Below are 24,833 nucleotides of genomic sequence, written 5' to 3' on the forward strand. Positions count from 1 at the left end.
AAACACTCTGAAATCTGCCTGATCGCACTTTGGGAGCTTTGTGCCATTTCTTGAATCAACAGCAAAAAGACGGGGATTCAGAGCAGCTTATGTTGAGTATTTCCGAAGCTCATGGTCATTCCAATAAAAACCAAGGAAAGACGGTCATCAGCATATCAGGATCATGGAGTAAAACACATGATCTGGTAAAACTACATGGACTTTATGTTTTATGTGCAAGGACATGGCTTTTTAAATAAATAAGGTGTGTGTGTGTGTGTGTTTCTGTAGATCCACTAACCCCGTGAGCGCCGTGGCGACAGTGTGGCACCCGTCCTCGTAGACCTCAGCTTCAGACTCCGGCCCCTGATTGGACAGAGTCTGGCTGCGGTTTTTTCGGAAACCGAAGATGGCCAGCATGTTTCTCCTCTTCTTCCTCCTCAGAGAGTGTGCTTTGTGCAGAGATGAGAGCTGACTGAAAAAGGTGAGAGAAGAACCAAATGTGAAACATACACACAAAGTCCGGTGCGGCGTAATCATCTCGTTCATTCACGTGTGAGCCCTTCTGTCAGGATGTCACAGAATTCATCAGAGCCATCTGGGTCGCCTGTTCTTTGGCCTGTTGCTGCACTGTGAGTGTTGCTAGGCTACGTCTCCTGGTACACAATAATAAAGCTCAAGTGCACTCTTTGTATTATGTATATTGTATAAGTGCAAGAAAAGAAAATCACTCATTTAACCCGCTGAGCTGCAAGATAGAAAAACACTTTAAGTCTTAATCTTAATACCAAACTTTTCCTTTTGCATGATTCCATTCCCTAATTTTGGATTTCATTAAACGGCTGTTAACTAATTACAACAATGAACAAAGTCACCAACTCCTTGCAGCGTTAATTCACACAGAGCTGAGCTCATTTAATCAACAGTCACTGAATTACCAGGACTGATTTGCCCTCTAGATGCCTCTGAGCAGCCTCCGATCATTAAACGGTGACAACATTTGCATCTTTGTTTAAGCGAGCAAAGATGATGGACTGTAGAACGAGAGGCCAGCTCCTGAATGAATTAGCTCTCAAAGAGATTTATTCAGACTCAAGTCAGCAGTCAGAGGAAAAAGGAAACCTCGAAGCATAAACATGTGACTTATGATTTGAGTAGCCTCGAGAGTCTCACTGTGACATAACGAAGCATCAGCCCAGCACCAGGATGATCAAGACATGGAGAAGCTTTGAATAGCTTGGGTACTCATGACATCATCATTCACCCTCTGTTTTTAAATTGCTGAGCTGTGGTGGCCTCATGGAGGGGGCCATCGTCTAGCACACTGCTGCTAACCACTTAAACATTCTCCCTCTCCTGATAATAACTTTATGCTTTCCTTGACGTTGGATGTGCTACTACTAGTTTACCCGTTTAATTATAGATCCACTAGGATAAATACAATAAAGTTTATCCCTCACCAAATAGAATATTTACTAAGAAATCACAATGTAACCGTAGACACATTACTTGTTGTGTGTGTGTGGATGCCTGTTTGTATGTGGGTGGGTTGTGTGTGTGTGTGTGTGTGTGTGTGTGTGTGTGTGTGTGTGTGTGTGTGAGTCGTGGAGGATGGCTGCTTATTCTGAGCCAGGATTCTCTGGAGGTTTCTCCCTGTTAAAAGGGAGTTTTCCTCTCCACTGTCGCTAAATGCTTGCTTAGTATGAGGATTGCTGTAAAGATACTGACACTAGTCAGTGGCCCACAAGGGTGTGGCCACATAGATTTTACAAGGCTAAATCATAGGTTTTCAATGGATCCCAGTTGGTTTGACTCACACATACCCATTAAAATCTTTGTGACCCGGGGGACCACTTTGGAAACTGCAGACAAAACCCGTTGGGACCCTTATAGTTCGCCAATACATATTCCATATGGAGCCCAGCTACGTACATTGGCTACACAATGACTCAATAAGTAAAAAATGCCTATTGATATTTTATCTTGAGGGTATGAAGGTCGGAGAACCAACATCCAAGAGTTGGGGTTGACTCCTGCATTAGGCTGTAGAAATAAATGAAACACCGCCCGATACAGCGAGTGATGAGTTAGGCGTTTTTATTAATTTTCTATTAGCTGTAAAAAAAATGCAGATAAAGCATTAATCAACTGAAGAAACCTGTTGAAATCAGCAGGTTGTTTACTTCAGATGTTTGGCTGATAAAGTCTTACAGCTAACGTGTTTGTAGGTGAGGTCTCACCTGTCAGGCAGAACGCGTTTGGAATAAAAATCTGGGAGTCCATCATCCAGAGGGCTTACTCCTCCATTTTCACTGCAGTGCTGAGCAGAAATAAACACAGCACACTTTTTATGGAGGTCACTCGAGTGGGGTTCATTTGTTAAGGTTATGTGTGCAATAAAACAAACAGATCACACTGCAGTCGCTCAGACGCCATAATCCAATTCAACCCCTGAAGAAGACAGGAGTCACAGCCAGCAGGCAGAAACGTCAGCAGACACGTGAGTTATGAACAGACAGATAAACAGATCAAGACCGGAGTAATGTAGACTGGAATATATGAATGATTTTGTAGTTTGGGGAGGATCACGCCTACTGTCTCAGCGGGGATGTGAGCGCCTCTGTGCCTCCGCGGAGGCCTCGGTCGAACCCGTGTCACATGATGGAGAGGCAAACCCTGCGTGGGCAGCTCAGACAAGCCCTCCCAGGAGGCCGAGTGGGGCAGTGGAGACGAGAACGATGGCACAGATGGAGGTGGAGAGGAGCTGGAGTCGTCACACAGGCCTGAAGGCAACACAGAGGGGCAAGAGGATCAGAGAAACAACAGACATCAACGGGCTGAAGCAAGAAATAGAAACGAGGACTCACTCAGTCTGGTGGAGACGGGTCGTATTCTTCTTGTTCTGGAGCTGCGCTTCTTAATCGCTATTGTGTCCTGGGAGGACCAAAGAAACGAATGAAGACAAAAAAAATTCTTTTTTTAGAGCAATCAGTGCTTTGCCATTAGGAGACTGTCGAATCAGCGTAATTAATTTCACGTGAAAAAATAAACAAATTAGGACCCAAGAAGACAAACAGCACCAAGAGATGAGCAAATGCTGAAAAGAAAGACAAAATTTACATTTAAATTAGTTTTAGACATGAACTGTATGATGTTCATGGAAAATGTCATCAGATCATCTATATCCTGAAAATAATTATTTTAATAATTTCTCTCCAGGCCTGGAGGTGGGGCACGTTGGCGAGCGCCTGGAGACCGGGCTTTCACCCATGGAGCCCGGCCGGGCACAGCCCAAAGAGGAAACGTGGGTCCCCCTTCCCATGGGCTCTCCACTCGTGGGAGGGGCCAAGGGGGTCGGGTGCAGTGTGTGACGGGTGGTAGTCGAGGGCGGGGACCTTGGCGGTCTGATCCTCGGCTACAGAAGCTGGCTCTTGGCACGTGGAATGTCACCTCTCTGGTGGGGAACCCCCGGAGGAGCTGGCCCAAGTGGCTGGGGAGAGGGAAGTCTGAGTCCTGAGTCCGGATAAGCGGATGAAAATGGATGGATGGATGAATAATTTCTTTCTAATAATTAACAAAAGTAGATGGATTAATAGTGAGAGGGACAGCGGTATTTTCAGCTATGGGTGTAAAAATCTTCACGGGTTTCTGAAAGCTGCTGGAGGTGCATGCTGGGACTGCAAATGAAGATTATAAAACCATGTTAGATTCTTGAGATTTTCCTGCAAATGCAACTGCTGTCTTGTAGATATTGAGCTGCTCTTTGAAAAGTGAGGAGACGTTTGCTGAATATTGTTTAGGTTTTTAGCTTAGCTCAGCATTCCTGCTCTTCAGACACGAAGGTAGCAGTTATACGTGGAGGATCTTGGGCTGCAGATGAGAAAAGTAAAGCTAAAGTGGCGCACCGATGACAGAATAAACTCTGAGAAGAAAATCTGGACGTGAATCAGGCCTGTGAATGGATACAGACGTTAGAAACTCAAGAGTATGAACCAGATGATGACTTATTTAGCTGTATGAATAACAAAATTAAAAAAGATCTGACAGCTGACGCACATCAGAGGCAGAAGTGGTTATATTATTAGCCCGCTGTGTATTATGCGCATATATACAACTTGATTGTTTATTGTTAGTCAAAGCCTCCATGGTTGTAATAATAGGCCTTTTGAAACGCTGACATTCAACGTGTGCTTCAATCACTCCAATCAGCCCGAGCTTCTAAAGGCCAGGACACAAGTGAATTGACGAAGGATCATCAATTGGAGCTTTGTTAAAGTGTTTCCAGTGGAGCAGCAGCCTCTCAGAACCTGTGACCTTTTACTGTAGACTTCCTGTTTGAAAACAAAACAAAACAACAGAAGTCAGAATAATGCTTGAGCTGTTAAATCCACAGAGGGACAGCTCTACTAGGACTGAACCAACGTCTGTAATTATCTCTGATTCTCAAATGAACAATCTGGTAAACAAGCAGGTCATCGTTTCATTAACAAACTGACACAACGGCTTGTTGTGATGTGTAACAGCTGATACTGGAAATTATATTCAGTAAAACTCAGTTTTACATGGCTATTCTATTAGAATTCAACCAAAAGTAGTTCAGTAAAAAAATATACATGTTGGAAATATTAAATCATATTTCATGGTTAAGTAAACATATGACTGAGATTCTGCTGAAACCTTGTAAAAAACTAGATATCTAAAATTACTATTACACAAAAAGGGCCTGTGTCGGTACAGGATCGTTTTGTTAACACCTAAATGCTTTCGTTATAATTGTAATTTGTTGATAAAACACCGTATTATCTTTGTTTAGTAAAGAATGTGAAACTGCATAAAACCAACATCGGACTGACAAACATAGAACAGTTCTTATAGGTGAAGCCACATCTGTTTGTATTCATGTGGAGTTCGTCTGTACATTTCCTTAGTTGTTATCTAAATACATTCTTTGACTCATGGACGTAACTTTCACTTTAGAAGTGGGGGGGACACGGGGGGGGGGGGGGATCTTTACAGTATGCTCTAATGGGAAATGGGCTTCAATACAAACGGTTGTTTTCTGCTTGGTCCTAGAGCGCAACCTGTGTCAATTTAATATAGCGTAATATTGTTTTTGGATGGTAAAAAGTGCAGGGGTCAAAACTTGACTTTGGAAAAAGTGGGGGGGACATGTCCCCCCTGTCCCCCCCCAAAATTACGTCCATGCTTTGACTCTAAATGTTGCTTGGTGTCTTTCAATAAAGTTCTTATATTTTATTTTGCCCCGTTTCATCAACATCAAGATCTTTTGAGGGTCACCGTTTATCATTTGCTGATATTTTACATTTCCTTTAGAAATTCAAACACATTTTCTCCAAAAAGTGTTGATTTTTGGACTACAGGACTACAACCGCTAAGACTACGACCGCAAATTTGTTCTGACCAATCAGAATCATAACGTGATAACGTAACTTCCGTAAGCTTCATGTTCAGCCAATCGACTACTTTGACGTCATCAAAGGTCGAAGGACCCCGAGCCGATCCTGCACCCGAGCCGATCCTGAACCCGAGCCGATCCTGCACCCGAGCCGATCCTGCACCCGAGCCGATCCTGCACCCGAGCCGATCCTGAACCCGAGCCGATCCTGCACCCGAGCCGATCCTGAACCCGAGCCGATCCTGCACCCGAGCCGATCCTGCACCCGAGCCGATCCTGAACCCGAGCCGATCCTGCACCCGAGCCGATCCTGAACCCGAGCCGATCCTGCACCCGAGCCGATCCTGCACCCGAGCCGATCCTGAACCCGAGCTGATCCTGCACCCGAGCCGATCCTGCACCCGAGCCGATCCTGAACCCGAGCCGATCCTGCACCGACACCGGCAACAATTAGAATTTCTCACGTCTAAAATCTAAATTCTAAAACCTACCTATGTGCTGCCAACCAGACAGTGTCTCTGACGTTTGCCTACATTTAAATGAGGTATTATGGTTTCATTTATATTTGATATAGTTCTTTTGAAAGTCTTCCAATTGTAGAAAATCTGCACTTTTTGAGAAACAAATGTAAAGTTCCGGTTTTTTTTATCGTTTCTGAGACCTGATGCTATTGTATCTGTGTCAAACCCTTAAAAAGAAGAGATCAGCATGATGGACAGATTGGTGGACACTGGGGAAGGAGTGGGTAGGCTAGGTCTCTGCATTAATGCTCATAGAATGTGTTTAAACAGGAGAGTATAAAATGTACCATGTTGTGCGGACTTCCTAATAAAACATTAAGGTAAAATGGTAATTTAATAAAAAACCAATGACAAAAATAGTAATCAGATGCTCTATTGTCTTAATAAAAATAGGGTAGGCATGTCAGGAAAATGTGTGATTTGTCATTTCTCACAGTGATGCGTGTCCACATTGTTGCACCTGGAAATAAAGGGTCAGAAAAGATTTATCGTCTCTTGTTGCTACATTCAGCAGATAAAGCATCACGCCCAGATGTCGTCAAAGGCCCGGTTTGCATGGAAAGATGATGAACTTGTTGGACAATTTTCAAAGCATGAGAGACCAAACACGCTGTGATTCTAAAATTATGGTTTAGCCTTTGTTGGTCCTACAGTTTGTTTGGTGTGCAGCTACATGATTAAAACTAGAGCTGGACAATAATTCAATAGTGATACATACACACGCACACACACACACACACACACACACATATATATATATATATATATACATATATATATATATATATATATATATATATATATATATATATATATATATATATATATATAGATAGATATATATATAGATATAGATATGTATGTATACAGTACAGGCCAAAAGTTTGGACACACCATCTCCATTATTTTCATGACCATTGGTGGATTTTCACTGAAGGCATCAAAACTACGAATGAACACATCGAGTTGTGTACTTAACCAAAAAAGATGAAATAACAGAAAACTTGTTTTATATTCTATTTTCTTTAAAAAGTCACCCTTTGCGATGATTACTGCTTTGCACACTCGTGGCGTTCTCTTGATGAGCTTCAAGAGGTGGTCACCTGAAATGGTTTTCCAGCAGTCTTGAAGGAGTTCCCAGAGGTGTTTAGCACTTGTTGGCCCCTTTGTAATGGTCATGAAGATAAAGAAAACACATTGAATGACAAGGTGTGTCCAAAACTTTAGGCCTGTACTGTGTGTGTGTGTATATATATATATATATATATATATATATATATAGAGAGAGAGAGAGAGAGAGAGAGAGAGAGAGAGAGAGAGAGAGATCAATATACATGTGGTGCAATAAAAATAAGGGTAAAAAAATCCTGAAATAAAAATTTCCTTTATTTCATTATAGCCTATTGAATAACAATACTGGAGTTGTTACTTACTCCCAACCAATCAGAAACACAGATCCCACCCCATCACCTAGCCCTCCTCTGTCACATCTAAACCGACAGCATGTGACAGCATGACAAGGAGAGACGAAGGTAATTGTCCAGAAAAAGGATAAGTGAGTTCACCAGCATGGTGATATTTAGATTTTTACAAGTCTGGCAACGCAACCAGCATTTTTATCATAAAGTAATGACATATAATAACCAGGGCTGCATTTAAAATAAAAGTTCAACATTTTTTATGGTTATCAATAATTATTGATATCAATCAATATGAATTTATTCTTATCGATATGCTTTGTCACGTTGTGCGCTGGAGGAGTTGGACCGATGCTCAAACACCCAGAACGACACGAGGCCGGAGGGGAAGTAAAAGAAAACATTCTTTATTAAGAATGACGAAGCCAAAAACTCCCAATAGGGCACAAAGCCAAAATCCTAGTAGACCTAAGAGGGGGGAACAACAACGCTGACAAGGACAATGGACCAACAACACGTTGAGACGCAGACAGGGTTTTACACACAGGGGCAGGATGACTGAGAGATGAGCTGCAGGAGCATGGGGAGAGAGAAACCTGGTGAAAACAATTTACTAATTAGGGAGAGGAATCTAAGCTGAGGAGGGGAAATAAAACATGACCTATGAATAATAACCAAACCTAAAGACTAGAAGAACAAGACAGATAACTAATGATCTAAGGAGAAAGGGAGAACTAATAAACCGGTGGGGAAGGACCAAGGAAGGAACCTAGAAGAAAACCTGAACCTATGAAAACGACAGTGAAAAACTAGCTCGATGGTATAAATACAAAGCAAACTAAAGAATAAGTGAAGCTGGGAAACCTGGTGGGAGCTGGAGACAAGAAGGGACACAGGAAGCTAAGGGGAACACCTAAGGGGAAAACCTGGAGTGGGCTGGGGAACACAAGGAGGCACATGAGGGGAACCTAGAGAGGGCTGGAGAACACATGAGGGGGGGGGGGGGGGGGGCGCAGGACGCAGACCATGACATGCTTTTTTTCTTTATCATCCAGCTTTAGTAAAAACTACAGACCTCACGAGAACTTGCTTTACTTACAGATATCTCTTGTTGCGACAGGAAGTCTTGACATGGCTTGCATTTGTATTGTTCCTACTAGGGTTCTACAACCCCCCAAGGCACTTCACAACATATTCACATGCTACAACAGCTGCCCTCGGCACACTGATGAAAGCGAGGCTGCTGAACACTGGCATGTCCACGTGTCTTGCCCAAGGACACAACTGCAACAGACTGAGCAGGACTCAATCCCACAACCTACCAGTTAGGAGACGGGAACTTAAATCCTCTGCCACTGTCGTCCCAAAACACCAGATCAAATGAGACTTCAGAGTTAACAATGCGGTGGAGAAGGAGTGTGCTCCCCTCACCTTGCTTTTTGACTGGCCACATGTCACATTCAACAGCCAGCAACTTTGTTCTAGAAAATCTGACCAAGACGATCAAGAATATTTCCACCCCGAATGACCCAAATGCTTTTGAGCAGATCACAGCACTCGTAACACACCACACACGGAAGGAATATCTGATAAGATTATTTTTAGAACTGTACGGTAATGATACGCATACTTAAGACTGCCAGAAGGATCGGGTCAAACATCTGCTACCTTGGAGCAAATTCACATTTCTTTATACTTTGCGTCATTTTTTTGCGCCATTTGTGTTTGTTACAGCAGTCCAATTTTAGATTTTACTGAGACAAGAAAACAAACAGGTGCAAACAAAATCTTATGAACGTGTTTGCATGAGCATATCAGTAGCATCATTAGCTTTATAAACCAGACGTTGAGTAGAAACAGATAGTGGAAGCAAATGATGCAAAAAAAAAAAAAAAAAAAAACGGAGCTAAACAAAAACAGGCCTTGGTGTTTTCAGGATAAACATGTATAGTGACAATGACTTAGACAAAACCAGTGCTGCAGGCAGAGTGGGGAGAATGATATTTATCTTTTCCCCTCAGCTGTCCAAGAAACATATTTACTTTGACAGCAGGTAATTTAAGAGAAACAGTTGGAAATCAGCAAAATCCTTTAAATCTTTTTAATTAACTTCATCTGCTTGCAAAATAAGGAGACACCGCAGGGAAAACCTGCAGAAGCAAGGTGAAAGGACTGAAGCTGTCAGGGTCTAAAGCTGTGTAAAGGAAAGGCTCGGCAGCATCGGATCATTTTCAAACGTTCCTAGAAGGAAAAAAGGAGCAAAACCATAAAATGTTAAAAAGATGAAAAATTACCACTGGAAATAAAAACACACACGTCATTAGATGGTGGCTGAGACTGAAACACACGCACACACACACACACACGTCCACACTCACTATGCTGGCGCCGAGCTCTTCATCTGTGATGTCCAGAGAGTCCCTGTGTCTGTTAAAAGTCCAAGCTGTCCCGTCTTCACACGTCCCCTCCCAGCATTTAAGATGAGACACCTGCCGGGTCTGAGACAGACGGCGCTCTTAAACCTTTTGACACTCACTCGTTCAACCAATCTGTGTCTCTTTCACGCCCTTGACTGTGTGAGAGCTTTGCTTTTACCAGCGTCTTATGGGTGGCATAGAGCTCCTGCAGGATTTGGTCCACGATGGAGTTGGTGAGATAGGAAACCACAGACAGCTTTACTTCTCTAAGGGAGACGAGAAGAGGCTTAGTAAAAGCGAGAGCAGAATCAGTTCTTTGCTTATCAAATTCAGACTCTCAGTTTCCTTTCTTACTCCAAAGCTCTGTGAATGTCCTGCGCTGCTCTCTCCATCAGGGCAGTGCGGATGGCGGAGCGAGGGATGGACACACCCTCGGAGACGGATGACAGCGGAGGACTTAATCTCTCGGCTGCAGAGGAAGATAAAGGGCAGAGCTCGCGGCAGAGGGACACCATGGAGTCGACGATCCCCTGAGATGGATGTCAGTTATCAGTAACTCTGTCACCTGTTAGGGATCACGCTGAGAAAGAAGGCTGTTAGATCTACCTGCAGCTCTTTATCTGCAGCTTTGGCAAGTTCACCCGCCAGAGAGTCCAGTCTCTGTCGAACCGGCCCGTCCACGGACAGAACATGAGCCAGCTCACACAGAGAAGGATACAGCTTGGAGCAAAGAGGAGAAAAGATCCATCTAAGCACATTATAATACCCCAAAATGCTACGTCCCTACATTTCATCCGACTCACAGCACGAGAGTTTCGGGCTTCCTTGAGCACTTGTTTTGCAGACTGAATCTCCTCCTTCTCTCCGACTCCACGTAACAAACAAACCTGCTGCTGGACACGCACACAGAGCCGCTCCATCACCTTGGAAACAAACAGGAGGGTTGGTGATTATGGTGCAAAAATGCTCATGAGCAACTGGAACCTGCAGAAGGATGAGTTACCTGTTCAGCAGTGCTGGTAACCAAGCCTTGGTGCAGCCGCAGAGCCTGGCGCTGAGAGAAACGCTGCGTCTGGTTGTTCCTGACCAGAGCTCGCTGGATCTGAGGGAGCGGAGTAAAAACAATAGAACAGAATAGAATAGAAGAGACTTTTATGTCATTGCAGGGTACTCCCAAACCACAAGTGTTGGCAGATTGAAAAAGAGATATTTGTTTAAACCTTTGCCATCAACTATACTGAGAATCGACTCAGTTTGTCTGTTAGCAAAACACTAAAATTCTTAGAAAGTTTTCATTACCTCAGACACATTCAAGATGGCCACCACATCTAAATGACCTCAGAAAACACCAATACGGTTACAACCTCATCAGTTTTAGTAATACTGATTTGACAAATTATTAGGTGAGATTATTCACATCGTAGTGTGCTGGCATTAGGTATTTTCTGTTCAGTAGTTTGCCCTCTAGTGGTTGTTTTTTATTCTGCAAGATCTAGCCAGAAGCAGTTTCACCTATGTTAATCTGTTACCATCCATGCCTTCACAAGTTGATAAACGGCATCATCTGTGAGTAATATTGTCTGTTATCACTGAAACGACTTGTGTGCATTGTTATTGTTGTGAAAGAGTGATATAGTTTGTAGTTTGAATTTAATTTGAATGCAGGTGTAACCTAAGCTAGTAAGGTTAAGCTAGCTCACCTCACATGTGGTTTCTTTAACATTTTGAGCATGAGCGTGATTTCATGTGGTGTTGTTTTATACTGATGCAACATTTTTATTGGTTTATTTCTGGTTTGTCAACAGTTTCACACTTTTTCCTTATTAAATCATCCAACTCAACACATCGGCCTGTTCCTTGGATTTTTGATTGGGAGAGTGTTTAGCTGTCTGGATAGCTGAGTCTACGTCCACGAGGACAACACTTAGTGAGGACAGAACACGTAGCCAAATCACACAATAATTTCAGATTTTTATATTCCAAATTTGACTAAAAAGTTTCCATCATTAACAACTCTCAAGATACGATGATCTTCAAACCCTTGGCATCACGGGCAGCAGGCAACATGAGACGGAGGCCCTTTAATCTCCCATGATCTTTTCTGTCAGATCAGAGGATCTTAACCTAAAGTCTAAAATAAGAATCCTCTTTGAGTGAACAGCTGTGGATCATGTTTGCTGCTCATATGGTGTTTTATACTATATGTAAACACATGACTGAAGGGTTTACAGGTTTAATGTTTATTTATTTGCACCAGATGGCTACTTGGGAGTATTTAAAGAGAATTACATAGGGTGGATATCTTCATTCAAACTCTGACCAATGTGTAAGGAAATAATGGATCCATGTTAGAAAAATGGGTCTGTTTCTTTAGTTTTCTGTCAGAGTTAAAAGGAGACACATGCCCTTTCCGGCGCATTGTTGATAAATGTTCTGTGGCAGTGATTGTTCCACTAATGCCAACCTTTGTCAGGGCCTGCTCTGTCTTCTCAGGAGCGCTGCGGTACGCCTGGCTGATGTCGCTTAGGGGTAGAGGCATGTACTGCAAGGTGAAATTACTACGAAAGGAGAGAGCAGAGCATGATGGAGGGGTCAGCTTATTGAAGGAGACAATATCAGACTAAAAAGGGAAATTAAAGAGGAGAGGCTACAAATTAACACCCCCACTGGACAGAGACCATCCCAAAATATTCATCAGTGCCCTTTAACTAGTGAGTAACACTTAGATCTATGCAGCCATGTCGTCATTACCCTAAAGGTGAGCTTAGACTGTTAACGAGAGGGAAACCAACTGCCTTCTCATGTTAAAACTTTAGGTTAAATGAATGCATTTACACAAAGAAAATGATGCAACGTATAGAAAGCAGCTCACATCTACACAAAACAAATTGTATGGTATTGTTCCTACTGTTCAAGTGCTCGAGCCACATCAAGAAATCCTGCTGCAGAGGTGTTGTTGCGATCCCATGTCACGCTCCTGCAGAGCAAGGTTGTGAGTTGCACAGAATGCAAACCTGCAAAATGCTGCAAATTCTGCAAAAAATAAAATAAAACACAGAAATGGCCAATTTCTAAAACATTCTGTCTCTTACCTGAGAGTTGTATTGATCTGCAAGGCTTTACTGAGCATCTTGGCTCCAATGTCATCCATATTGTTTCCACTCAGATCCACTTTCCTCAGGCAGGCATTGCTGCCCAGAGCGTTGACCAGCATGGTGCCCCGAGAGCGCAGGCGCGAGTCGGACAAAGACAAAGACTGCAGGGCCTGCAGAGGCAGCAAGTGTGGTGGAAAAAATTGTCATGTATGTGTAAAAAATAACCCAGAGGAAGCAGTAGAAAGAGCAGCAGAGGGTGAAGAGCTGGAGTCAAATTTACTGCATATCGATGTGACAGCTTGCCAACATAACTCTACATGTCTTACGTGTGAATTATTTACTACGTGTGTGAGAAGTGATGTAGAAACTGTTCACAACAGAGGCAGAAAAATAATTCATCACAGTCACACGTCTACAGAGAAACATAATTCCACTAATCTAGTTTGGTACTTGAACCACAGGAAAAAAACAGACTTTCAATAAACTTGTATTTTATTAATAAATGAACGAAATTTAATATTAGGCATGATCAAATAACCTGGCGGATGAGTTGATTTACAGAGTTGAGCAGCTAAATTTAGAGTTATTTTTGTCCTTTCCTGTGTGATCACTCACACATTCCTCCTCCTGGATGAGCTGGACCAACTTCTGCAGGACTTCATCCAGAACCCTGCAGACACAGAGACGAATAAAGAGATGTGATTTCCGGCCGCTAGTGACTCGTCTGCCTCAATCAAAGGCTGCAGCTTAAAAAAGTGTGTTAAAATCACAAAGGTTTTTATTTACACACACACACACACACACACACACACACACACACACACACACAGCATCCATTAATAACTGTAGCGCAGAGTTAAGTGAAACGCTGGCAGCACCTGCTTTTGATGTTGAAGTTCTTTCCCAGATGAAGGTGCTTTAGGGACGGGTGTCTTGAGAGGGCAGGTAGCACTGTGAGCAAATCTGCGTCAAGACCTGCCAAAACACACACACACACACACACACACACACACACACGGGGCTCAGCGTGGCTTGATCCATTAGCAGCCCACTCAGTCCTCTCCTACAACAGGACAAAAAGCCAAGGTCACAGCAGGACTTGTTCTAACAGCGTGTCCAGGTACCGTTGTCGGAGATATCCAGAGTGGCGACGGAGGAGACCCTGGGGAAGATTTCCTGGATTACTGCAGCTCCTGCAGATCTCAGCTGAAGGCAGAGAAAGAGGAAAAGCTAACATGTGCACAGGCCTGAATGAGAGTCATTTTCACGTCAGTCTTTAGGGGTTTGTTCTACTTTATCACACTGAGGCCAGCTCATGACTGCAGCCTTGTTTAGCTTGTGATCTGCTGCTATAGAATGTTTCTCGCCGTTTTGCAGTTTTCTTAGAATTTGCAAAAGTTGGATCAACACTGAAAGCTGAAGGCTCAGACGGGAAACAGTTGAACCTATTAATAACCCACTTGATAAATTATTCCTCTACATTTCATTGCTGCTGAAACTGTGAGATTAAATAAAAAGTCACACAGAGGAGCAAGTATATCTCATAGTGAACGTTTAAAACAAAAATATGCACGTGTGACTGATCTAGCTGATGTTCAGTGTTAGCCAATAAGCTGTTAGCAAAGAAGATTTTTATTTTCACATCGAGCAAATGTTTCTGGCTGCTCGACAGGACTAAATCTAATATTCTCTTTTCTCTTTAGACAAGCTCTGTCTTCAGAAGATTTTTTGTGAGATCCACTATCAGTTGAGTATGTTTCAAATTGCACATACTATTTCTTTTCAATATTACAACTAGAGCCCTGCACGGTGTCACGAGCGTGTGGCGAGGTGAGCTGAGGTGAGGCAAGGATCCACACGCAGGGAGGAAAACAGGCAGGCAGGTGAGGACTTCTAACATCGATTTATTGGAAACACACGCTGGAACACTGAAACAATGACACGACAGGGAACACAGAACAGAAGGGGTTTAAATACAAGAGGAGCGGGAGCTATGGTGATTGGGAAACAAGAGGCAGGTGGGAGCAATTAACGGAGAACAGACAAAACCTAAGAGTAGACAGGACAGGGCGTGACAGTACCCCCCCCCCCCCCCCCTCAAAGGGCGGATCCCAGACGCCCACAGGAACAAGGAGCAGGGCGGGAGGAGGGGGACCCGGAGGGAGGGCCCAGAGGAACCGAGGGACCACAGGAGAGGCGGCAGGGATCAGCAGAGTCAGGAGGTCGGCGCCTGCTGCAGATGAGGAGGCGACGGGCCCTTGGAGGCCGGCGCCTGGGGCAGATGAGGAGACGAGGACGAACCTCAGGGGGCCTGCGTCTGGGGCAGATGAGGAGGCGACAGTCCCTCGGAGGCCGGCGCCTGGGGCAGATGAGGAGGCGAGGACAGGCCCTTGGAGGCCTGTGCCAGGGGCAGATGAGGAGATGGGGACGGACCCTTGGGGGCCTGCGCCTGGGGCAGAAGAGGAGGCGAGGGGCCCTGGGAGGGCGGCGCCTGCGGTAGAGGAGCCCTGCAGGCTGGGCCGGGGACACAGGCAGGACCGGCGACAAAGTCCCTGCAGGCTGGACCGGAGAGACCTTCAGAGTCACCATCAGAACCGGACACGGAGGAGACGTCAGACCAGACGCGACGTCATCGGACGAGCCGACTTCAGGAGTGGAGGCGGCGACGTCATCGGACGAGCCGACTTCAGGAGTGGAGGCGGCGACGTCATCGGACGAGCCGACTTCAGGAGTGGAGGCGGCGACGTCATCGGACGAGCCAACTTCAGGAGTGGAGGCGTCGACCCTTGGATTGGAGGCGTCGACCCTTGGAATGGAGGCGTCGACCCTTGGAATGGAGGCGGTGTTGACTTTCATCCGCTTCTGGTCCTCTGGCTTCTGGAACGCCGGTCCCCGAACCGCTGACCTCTGGGCTGGTAACGTCTGCTTCTGGGCCTGCACCGGACCCATCTGCTTCTGGGCTGGTACCGTCTGCTTCTGGGCCTGCACCGTCTGCTTCTGGACCCCCCCGGAACAGGCCTTGAGTGAACGAGCAGTGCTAGTGCTGAAGACAGGGAGCGCAGAGCGTCGAGTCGGAGCTGATTAGAATGGGCGCTCTGTTGAAGCTGGATCAGCTCAGCCCGTTGACTGGCCAGTTCAGTTGGCTGGACTGTGGGTGTGGCTCCACCTCCCACAGATGACAGAGGAGCCGAGTGGACCGGAGGCGGGACAGCTGGTTCAGCCGGAGCCGCGAACAGTTCGTCCAGCTGGAGCTCAGCGAGCAGATCATCTAGCTGGAGGACTTGGAGTTCGATGGTCTGACGAACCTGGGCTGTTTCAACCTGTAGACTGGCGTGCTCCGCCCACAGGGCTGCGAGCGCAGCTCCTCCTCCTGCAGACGCCGATTCGGCCGGAGACGGGACAACTGGTCTGACCGGGGGCGTGTCCGAACTGGCTCGCCAAGCACGGCCAGCGGTGGGCTCGCAGCTCCGTCCTGAAGCGCAGGGCTGCGGTGGATTCCGGCGTCTCTCCCCACGCCGTGGACCAACCCCGGGGGAGCAGAAAGCCAGCCTCGTGCCCTCGAAGCTGGAGCGATCCCGGAGCATCTCTCCCTCCAACGTCCCGTCCGGTTCCGGAAGGGCGGCGAGGAACACCGAGGCAGAAGGTCAGGGACGCCGTCTGCGGCGAGGCGGAGCTGGAGCTGGGGAAGGAGAAGCCGGTCGATAGTCGGCGGAGAAGAACTGGAATAAATACTTCCATGGGAGGATCTCCCCGCTGGACCCTTCAGGGGGTCGTGTCATTCTGTCACGCGCGTGTGGCGAGGTGAGCTGAGGTGAGGCAAGGATCCACACGCGGGGAGGAAAACAGGCAGGCAGGTGAGGACTTCTAACATCGATTTATTGGAAACACACGCTGGAACACTGAAACAATGACACGACAGGGAACACAGAACAGAAGGGGTTTAAATACAAGAGGAGCGGGAGCTATGGTGATTGGGAAACAAGAGGCAGGTGGGAGCAATTAACGGAGAACAGACAAAACCTAAGAGTAGACAGGACAGGGCGTGACACACGGGCCTAAAATCTGAGCTTGTGTCCGGCCCGGCCCGAGGGGGTGGAGCCCCAGCCCGACCCGGTCCGAAAAGGTTTTCAGGATTCTCTGGCCCGACCCGAGCCCGACTGTTTATTTAACCTTTCATAATGTTTTAGCGTGATAGGATGCTCAGCGTTCTAATTATCTGTGAGAAGCCTTCTGCAGTAAAAAAAAAAAAAAAAAAGAAAGAAAAGAAAGAAAAACAGCATCAATGCAGCTTTTTTTATCTAACAGAGCGTATTTTTCGAGCGGCAGATGAAATTTACGAACACTATATTAATTGGATGCGTTTGTAAATTTAATCTGCCGCTCTGAAAATGCGCTCTCCAGTTAAGCCGGGCGTACACTGTGTGACTTTTTCACTCGCAGCACTCAGCTTCAGCTCAAACTGTACGACTTCCTCACAGGGTAGATCTCACGAGCCAGGCGCTCACGCTGTACGTCTGGTAGCAACACGTCGGCCCTAAAAATGTGCTAAAAATAGCAGTTTTTACTCAACACGTCAGACTTTTTTGTCTTGTTTTGCCTGTTGTCCTTCGGGAGCGCTGCAGGAGGACACACAGGGATTTATGGGGGTTGGATGAGGAAAACAAAATAAAGAAAGTAAATCTGTGTTTTGTGGTCAGTTTAATTTGACATGAACACGACAAACACGCCTTCTTGACAATCTTTGTGAGTAAAAAAACGTGTAGAAACACTGGTCACGTGGTGTTAATCGCCTCTCGTAACCCCCTGTACACTACACGACCGCTCGGCGCAAAACTCTCCCCGGTGTCGTGGATTCTCGCACGAGTGGAAAATCGGCTCAAAAAAGTGAAAAAGTCGCACAGTGTACGCCCGGCTTTAGAAAAAACAGCAATGAATGCTGTATTTTTTTTAACTGCAGAGCGAATTTATTCACAGAAAAATAGAATGCTGCCGTTTTCATGAGAATAAACGAATGGTTTCTGACATCAAAGTGGACATAAAATGGCATATTAGAATAGGGGCACATGTTTCAATCAGCAGTTTGAGAATTGGTTTATATCGGCGCATTTATAAACCACACACACCTTAACTGAGTTAACGATGCGTGAGAAGCAGGCAGGTGCTGCTGCGTTCAAGTGTTTCAGTTTTTTTAATGAATTTCATTAAAAATAAAAGCGCCCAGCCCGTGTCCGAGGAAATTACACAGCCCTAGGCCTAAAGCCCGGCCCTCGAGCCGTCGGGCCGGGTTGGGCTTTGGGCCTAGGGCTTCAGTGCAGGGCTCTAATTACAATGTATTTTGCAACCATTTTAAATAGCTAGGTCTATAATTTGATTAAAGTTTTAAAGTATTTAGTGGTGATAAATGTTTTAGCTGCTGGCCAAACCTTGAAAATAACATAATACACAATCTCACATGGTACTGATAATTTATTAGAACTCATGATGTGAATGTCTCTCAGTTAGTACAAGTATTATTGGCTCTGATATCTGCAAAACAGAATTAAAACAGTTTGTGTGAGCTTTGTATTAAATCCTTGTGTCAGTCATAATCAGTCAATCCTGTAAAACTAGTCCTGGGTTTTCTCGATCAGATCACTCTGTTTGCTCATTGTTTAGGACATTTTACATGTGCTAACGCTCTCCTTCACTCGTTTTTTCCCAAATTCAAATTAACTGGAAGAGTGGGGGATGGAAAACAGCAGGATTTGCAGCCTTACTCATCATAGGATCCTCTCGAGGTTTCTTCCTGTTAAAAGGGAGTTTTCCTCTCCACTGTGGCTAAATGCTTGCTTAGTATGAGGATTGCTGTACATTCATTGACACTAGTCAGTGACTTGATGCAACCTGCTGGGTTCTTTATATAGGAAACTGTAAAATTAGTATAAAAGTGTGTTTAATAAATAATAATAAAATAATAATACTTCATTCATACTTAATAATAGACTAAGAAACTAACTGGCATAATGAACTGAACTCAGTGATAAGTATGTTTAATTGGAATGTCCATCCATCCATCCATCCATCCATTTTCATCCGCTTATCTGGATTTTCATCCGCTTATCCGGAGAGTCGGGTCGCGGGGGCAGTAGCCTGAGGCGAGAGGCCCAGACTTCCCTCTCCCCATTCACTTGGGCCAGCTACTCCGGGGGAATCCCAAGGCGTTCCCTGGCCAGGTGAGAGACATAGTCCCTCCACCCTGTCCTAGGTCTACCTTTAGGTCTCCTCCTGGTTGGATGTGTCCAAAAAACCTCACCAGGAGGCATCCTAACCAGATGCCCGAGCCACCTCAACTGGCTTCTCTGGATGTGGAGGAGCAGCAGGTCTACTCCAAGCCCTCCCGAATGACCGAGCTTCTCACCCTATCACTAAGGGAGAGCCCAGCCACTCTTCGGAAAAAACTCATTTCGGCCGCTTGTATCCACGATCTCATTATTTCGGTCACTACCCAAAACTCATGACCATAGGTGAGGGTAGGAACGTAGATCGACCGGTGAATCGAGATCTTCGCCTTCTGACTCAGCTCTCTCTTCACCACAACAGACCGGTGCAACGCCCGCGTCACTGCAGACGCAGCACCAATCCACCTATCGATCTCACGCTCCAGCTTTCCCTCACTCATGAACAAGACCCCGAGATACTTAAACTCCTCCACTTGGGGCAGGACCTCATCCCTGACCCGGAGAAGGCATTCTACCCTTTTCCGAATCAAGACCATGGTCTTAGATTTAGAGGAGCTGATTCTCATCCCAGCTGCTTCACACTCGGCTGCAAACCGCTCCAGCGAAAGCTGAAGATCACGTTCTGATGAAGCCAACAGGACCACATCATCTGCAAAAAGCAGAGACCTGATCCTCAGGCCACCGAAACGGATGCCCCAACACCTTGGCTGCATCTAGAAGTCCTGTCCATAAAGGTTATGAACAGAATTGGTGACAAAGGGCAGCCTTGGCTGAGTCCAACTCTCACTGGGAATGAGCCAGACTTACTACCGGCAATGCGGACCAAGCTCTAACACCGGTCATACAGGGACCTAACAGCCCGTATCAGCGGGCCTGGTACCCCATACTCCCAGAGTACCCCCCACAGGGCCCCCCGAGGGACGCGGTCAAACGCCTTCTCCAAATCCACAAAACACATGTAGACTGGTTGGCCAAATTCCCACACACCCTCCAGGATCCCCCTAAGGACACAGAGCTGGTCCAGTGTTCCACGGCCAGGATGAAAACCACATTGCTCCTCCTGAATCTGAGGTTCAACAATCTGACAGACCCTCCTCTCCAGAACCCCTGAATAGACCTTACCAGGAAGGCTCAGGAGTGTGATCCCCCTGTAGTTGGAACACACCCTGCAGTCCCCCTTCTTAAATAAGGGGACCACCACCCCGGTCTTCCAGTCCAGTGGGACTGTCCTCGATGTCCACGCGATATTGCAGAGCCGCGTCAGCCAACACAGCCCCACAACATCCAGAGCCTTAAGGAACTCCAGGCGGATCTCATCCACCCCTGGAGCCTTGCCACAGAGGAGCCTTTTAACCACCTCAGTGACCTCAGCACCAGAGATTTGAGAGGCCAACCCAAAGTCCCCAGGCTCTTCTTCCTCACTGGAAGACGTGTCGGTGGGATTGAGGAGATCTTCGAAGTATTCTGCCCACCGATCCACAACATCCTGAGTAGAGGTCAGCAGCACACCGTCCCCACTATAGATAGTGTTAGTAGCGCACTGCTTTCCCCCACTGAGGTGCCGGATAGTGGACCAAAATCTTCTCGAAACCGTATGGAAGTCTTGCTCCATGGTCTCACCGAACTCCTCCCATTCCCTGGTTTTTGCCTTGGCGACCACCCGAGCCGCGTTCCGCTTGGACTGCCGGTACCCGTCAGCTGCCTCTGGAGTCCCACAGGCCAAAAACACCTGATAGGACTCTTTCTTCAGCTTGACAGCATCCCTAACCACCGGTGTCCACCAGCGGGTTCGGGGGTTGCCACCCAACAGGCACCAACGATCTTGCGACCACAGCTCTGGTCGGCCGCCTCAACAATGGAGGCATGGAACAGGGTCCATTCAGACTCAATGTCCCCCGCCTCCGCCGCAACATTTTGGAAGTTCTGTCAGAGGTGGGAATTGAAGCTCCTTCTGACAGGAGAATCTGCCAGACGTTCCCAGCAGACCCTCGCGATACGTTTGGGCCTACCTGGTCTGACCGGCATCCTCCCCCACCATCTGAGCCAACTCATCACCAGGTAGTGGTCAATTGACAGCTCCGCCCCTCTCTTCACCCGAGTGTTCAAGACATGCGGCCGCAGGCCAGATGAAGCAACAATAAAGTTGATCATCGAGCTGCGGCCTAAGGTATCCTGGTGCCAAGAGCACATATGGACACCTTTATGTCTGAACATGGTGTTCATTATGGACGATCCATGACTGGCACAGAAGTCCAATAACCAAACTCCAATCAAATTCAGATCAACCCCAACCACACCTCTCCAGGTCTCACCGTCGTTGCCCACGTGAGGGTTAAAGTCCCCCAGCAGAACGAGGGAGTCACCGGAAGGAGCGCTTTCCAGCACCCCCTCCATGGTCTCCAAAAAGGGTGGGTAGTCTGAACTGTAGTTTGGTTCATAAGCACAGACCACAGTCAGAACCCATCCCCCCGCACGTAGGCGGAGGCAGGCTACCCTCTCATTCACCGGAGTAAACCCCAACGTACAGGCACCAAGATGGGGGGCAACTAGTATGCCCACCCCTGCTTGGCACCTCTCAGTGGGAGCAACTCCAGAGTGGTAGAAAGTCCAACCCCTCTCAAGGAAACTGGTTCCAGAGCCATAGCCATGCACTGAGGTGAGTCCGACTGTTATCTAGTCGGAACCTCTCAACCTCACACACCAACTCAGGCTCCTTACCCACCAGAGAGGTGACATTCCATGTGCCAAGAGCCAGCTTCTGTAGCCGAGGATCAGACCGCCAAGGTCCCCACCCTCGACTACCACCCGTCACACACTGCACCCGACCCCTTTGGCCCCTCCCACGAGTGGTGAGCCCATGGGAAGGGGGACCCACGTTTCAATTCAATTCAATTCAAGTTTATTTATAAAGCGCCAAATCACGACAAGAGTCGTCTCAAGGCACTTCACATAATAAACATTCCAATTCAGGTCAGTTCATTAAGCCAATCAGAAATAATGTTTCCTATATAAGGAACCCAGCAAATTGTATCAAGTCACTGACTAGTGTCAGTGACTATACAGCAATCCTCATACTAAGCAAGCATAAAGCGACAGTGGAGAGGAAAACTCCCTTTTAACAGGAAGAAACCTCCAGAGAATCCTGGCTCAGTATAAGCAGCCATCCTCCACGACTCACTGGGGATGGAGAAGACAGAGCAGACACACACACACACACACACACACACACACGCACACGCGCGCGCACGCACACACACACAAAGACAAGTAATGTGTCTATGGTTACATTGTGATGTCTTAGTAAATATTCTATTTGGTGAGAGATAAACTTTATTGTATTTATCCTAGTGGATCTATAATTAAACGGGTAAACTAGTAGTAGCACATCCAACGTCAAGGAAAACAAAAAGTTATTATCAGGAGAGGGAGAATGTTTAAGTGGTTAGCAGCAGTGTGCTAGACGATGGCCCCCTCCATGAGGCCACCACAGCTCAGCAGAACATCGTTGTAGCTTCTTCTGAGTTTCCTCTTCAGGCTGTGCCCGGCCGGTCTTCATGGGTGAAAGCCTGGCCACCAGGCGCTTGCCAGCGTGCCCCACCTCCAGGCCTGGCTCCAGAGGGGAGTCTCGGTGACCCACGTCCGGGCGAGGGAACACGGTTTCCATTTATATAATTCATCATAAGAGGTCTTCAGGCTGCTCTTTGTCTGATCCCTCAGCTAGGACCTGTTTGCCATGGGTGACCCTACCAGAGGCAGAAAGCCTCAGACAACTTAGCTCCTAGGATCATTGAGACACTCAAATCCCTCCACCACGGTAAGGTGGCAGCCCAGGGCGAGGTAATTGGAATGTTTGCTTTGTAAAGTGCCTTGAGACGACTCTTGCTGTGAATTGGTGCTATATAAATGAATATAACAGAACTGAACTGAATCATATCTATTTGGGGGTTTTCTAAGGTCAGTTGGAAAGTTAATGAGATTTTTTGTGTAATAAAGACTTTCTGACAGTGACATTAGAATCAATCATAAAATAAACACACAGAAAATGTTTACCACCTTTTGGTGGTCTACGCTTCCTCTCACAGTCATGTTGAACTTTAAATGGAAAACTAAAAAAGCATTTCAGACTTTTTCATGTTTTACAGAAGAAATAAAAGATTTACTGTAACTTTTGTTTCCAGGCCAGCATCTTTTATTTTGTTTTTGTGCTGATTGTGATTGGCTCTGAACAGCTGCTAAGCACACAACACCTCCTGCACCACCCTGACCTCTTCTAATGCACGGCTCAACCTCTCCAGCCCGCGTGGAAAACAGCTTTGAAATCTACTCCAGACGGACAAAAGAAGCTCTCACCTCACAGCCACTGATGTCCAGATGAAGATCTGTGATGTGAGGATTGGAGGTCAGTCCTGTCAGAAGAGACCTGTTGGGGGTAAAAAGCATTTGAGTAAGGAGGAGAACTAAAAGCCTGACTGACACAGCTGTGCAGACCTTTTTGCTTTTCTCAGCGTGATGAAAAGAGCGTGTGCCAAAACAGGGAAATGTAAGGCGACGTGTCGAGTACCTGAGAACATCAGGAGGCAGCTTCATAGAGGCAAGGCTGACATGAGTGAGGCTGAAGGCCGAGCTGAAGAACTGACGAAACAACGGCAGTGTGTCCTTCACTTTCCTGTTCAATTATACAAAAAACAAGGATCAAAGAGCAGGAGGGTGGAAGTGAGTACACAGATGAGGAAATGAGGGATGTTGAGTAAATATGAGTTCAGCTCAGTGAGAACGACAGCTTCAGCAGTAGGGGCTGACAGTGAGGTGATGAATGAATCTACGAGAGACTCCTGGGATTACACCACAGACAAGAGAAAGCAAAACTCAATTCAAATTCTTTAAAATAACGACAAAACAGAAAATGAAACGACGCACGAGGAACGAAGTGGTGAGAGGACAGAGTGTTTCCAGAGTTGGGTCTGAAGTGGTCTTCATGTTTAGGTAAGCTTAAGAAAAGCACTAACCTGTGGGAGAAGGTATTTTTGGAAAGATTCAGAAAGGAAAGATCAGCGCAACACCCCCTCAGAAGAGCCCCAAATAGCTGCACAAGAAACAGGGTGGAAACGGTTAATCTGAGCTGAGAAAAACATACTCATTTCCCTTCAGCGCCACACATTATTATTTATTATTTACCCCCACAAAAGCAGACACTAAACTCACCGAGTCAACGGAGCAGTCCGTTCCTGACACGTCCAGGTGGACCAGGCAGTTAGGCTGGGACAAGAAGAGATACAAGTTCTGCAAACAGAATGCCAGAGGAGCAGAGGAGACATCGCATTAGGCTGGGAGTGAAAGTGGAGCAGTGAGTGTTCTTGTTTCCAGATGGATTGTTCTGTCTGACCGAGGCGTCGTCCCCCGAGAGGACCCCGGGGTTCTTGCTCAGGTCCAGGTGCAGGAGGGAGCTGGAGTGTTCGTCGCAGGAGCAGAGAGCCTGAGCGAGAGACACCACGCCTGAGAGACAGAGATGGAGACACGTGGGTCCAGATGGAAAAGAGAGCGAGAGAAAAACCACAAGGAGTGTAAGACATTAGGAGATGGGGAATGTTCGTATCGCTTCTTACATTATGTATACCGATCTCAGAGCAGCAGGTATCGGTGAATGTTGTGGGAAGCAGAGTGATTCACTGTAATATTTAAATTCTCTGCTGAATAGGTTGTAAGATGAGACAGTCACTGGAGGCCTGGAGCCTGCAGGACAGCGTGAGACATCAGAAGTCAACGTGGAGT

General features: G+C 46.4%; 1 protein-coding gene across 5 annotated transcripts in view; it reads right to left on the reverse strand.

Annotated features, from left to right (window-relative positions):
- Positions 1-24,833, reverse strand: part of LOC139071512 (capping protein, Arp2/3 and myosin-I linker protein 3-like) — a 53,258-nt gene that overhangs the window by 5,754 nt on the left and 22,671 nt on the right. For 3 of the 5 annotated variants that reach the window (XM_070554025.1, XM_070554028.1, XM_070554024.1), the window contains exons 13-32: positions 24,448-24,557; positions 24,267-24,344; positions 24,071-24,147; positions 23,626-23,730; positions 23,415-23,484; positions 13,725-13,909; positions 13,462-13,516; positions 12,844-13,016; positions 12,660-12,728; positions 12,216-12,309; positions 10,755-10,853; positions 10,555-10,674; positions 10,358-10,471; positions 10,106-10,281; positions 9,930-10,017; positions 9,713-9,832; positions 2,847-2,913; positions 2,575-2,762; positions 2,220-2,299; positions 281-454 (exon numbers count right to left, since the gene is read on the reverse strand). In XM_070554025.1, the coding sequence (XP_070410126.1) occupies positions 281-454; positions 2,220-2,299; positions 2,575-2,762; positions 2,847-2,913; positions 9,713-9,832; positions 9,930-10,017; positions 10,106-10,281; positions 10,358-10,471; positions 10,555-10,674; positions 10,755-10,853; positions 12,216-12,309; positions 12,660-12,728; positions 12,844-13,016; positions 13,462-13,516; positions 13,725-13,909; positions 23,415-23,484; positions 23,626-23,730; positions 24,071-24,147; positions 24,267-24,344; positions 24,448-24,557 (2,242 nt within the window). Of the gene's footprint in view, positions 1-280; positions 455-2,219; positions 2,300-2,574; positions 2,763-2,846; positions 2,914-9,712; positions 9,833-9,929; positions 10,018-10,105; positions 10,282-10,357; positions 10,472-10,554; positions 10,675-10,754; positions 10,854-12,215; positions 12,310-12,659; positions 12,729-12,843; positions 13,017-13,461; positions 13,517-13,724; positions 13,910-13,970; positions 14,053-23,414; positions 23,485-23,625; positions 23,731-24,070; positions 24,148-24,266; positions 24,345-24,447; positions 24,558-24,833 lie in introns of all 5 variants that reach the window. The other 2 variants (XM_070554027.1, XM_070554026.1) reach the window with 1 other exon arrangement.

Source organism: Nothobranchius furzeri, chromosome 8 (genome assembly GCF_043380555.1).
Source record: "Nothobranchius furzeri strain GRZ-AD chromosome 8, NfurGRZ-RIMD1, whole genome shotgun sequence".
In the NCBI taxonomy this organism is placed as follows: domain Eukaryota; kingdom Metazoa; phylum Chordata; class Actinopteri; order Cyprinodontiformes; family Nothobranchiidae; genus Nothobranchius; species Nothobranchius furzeri.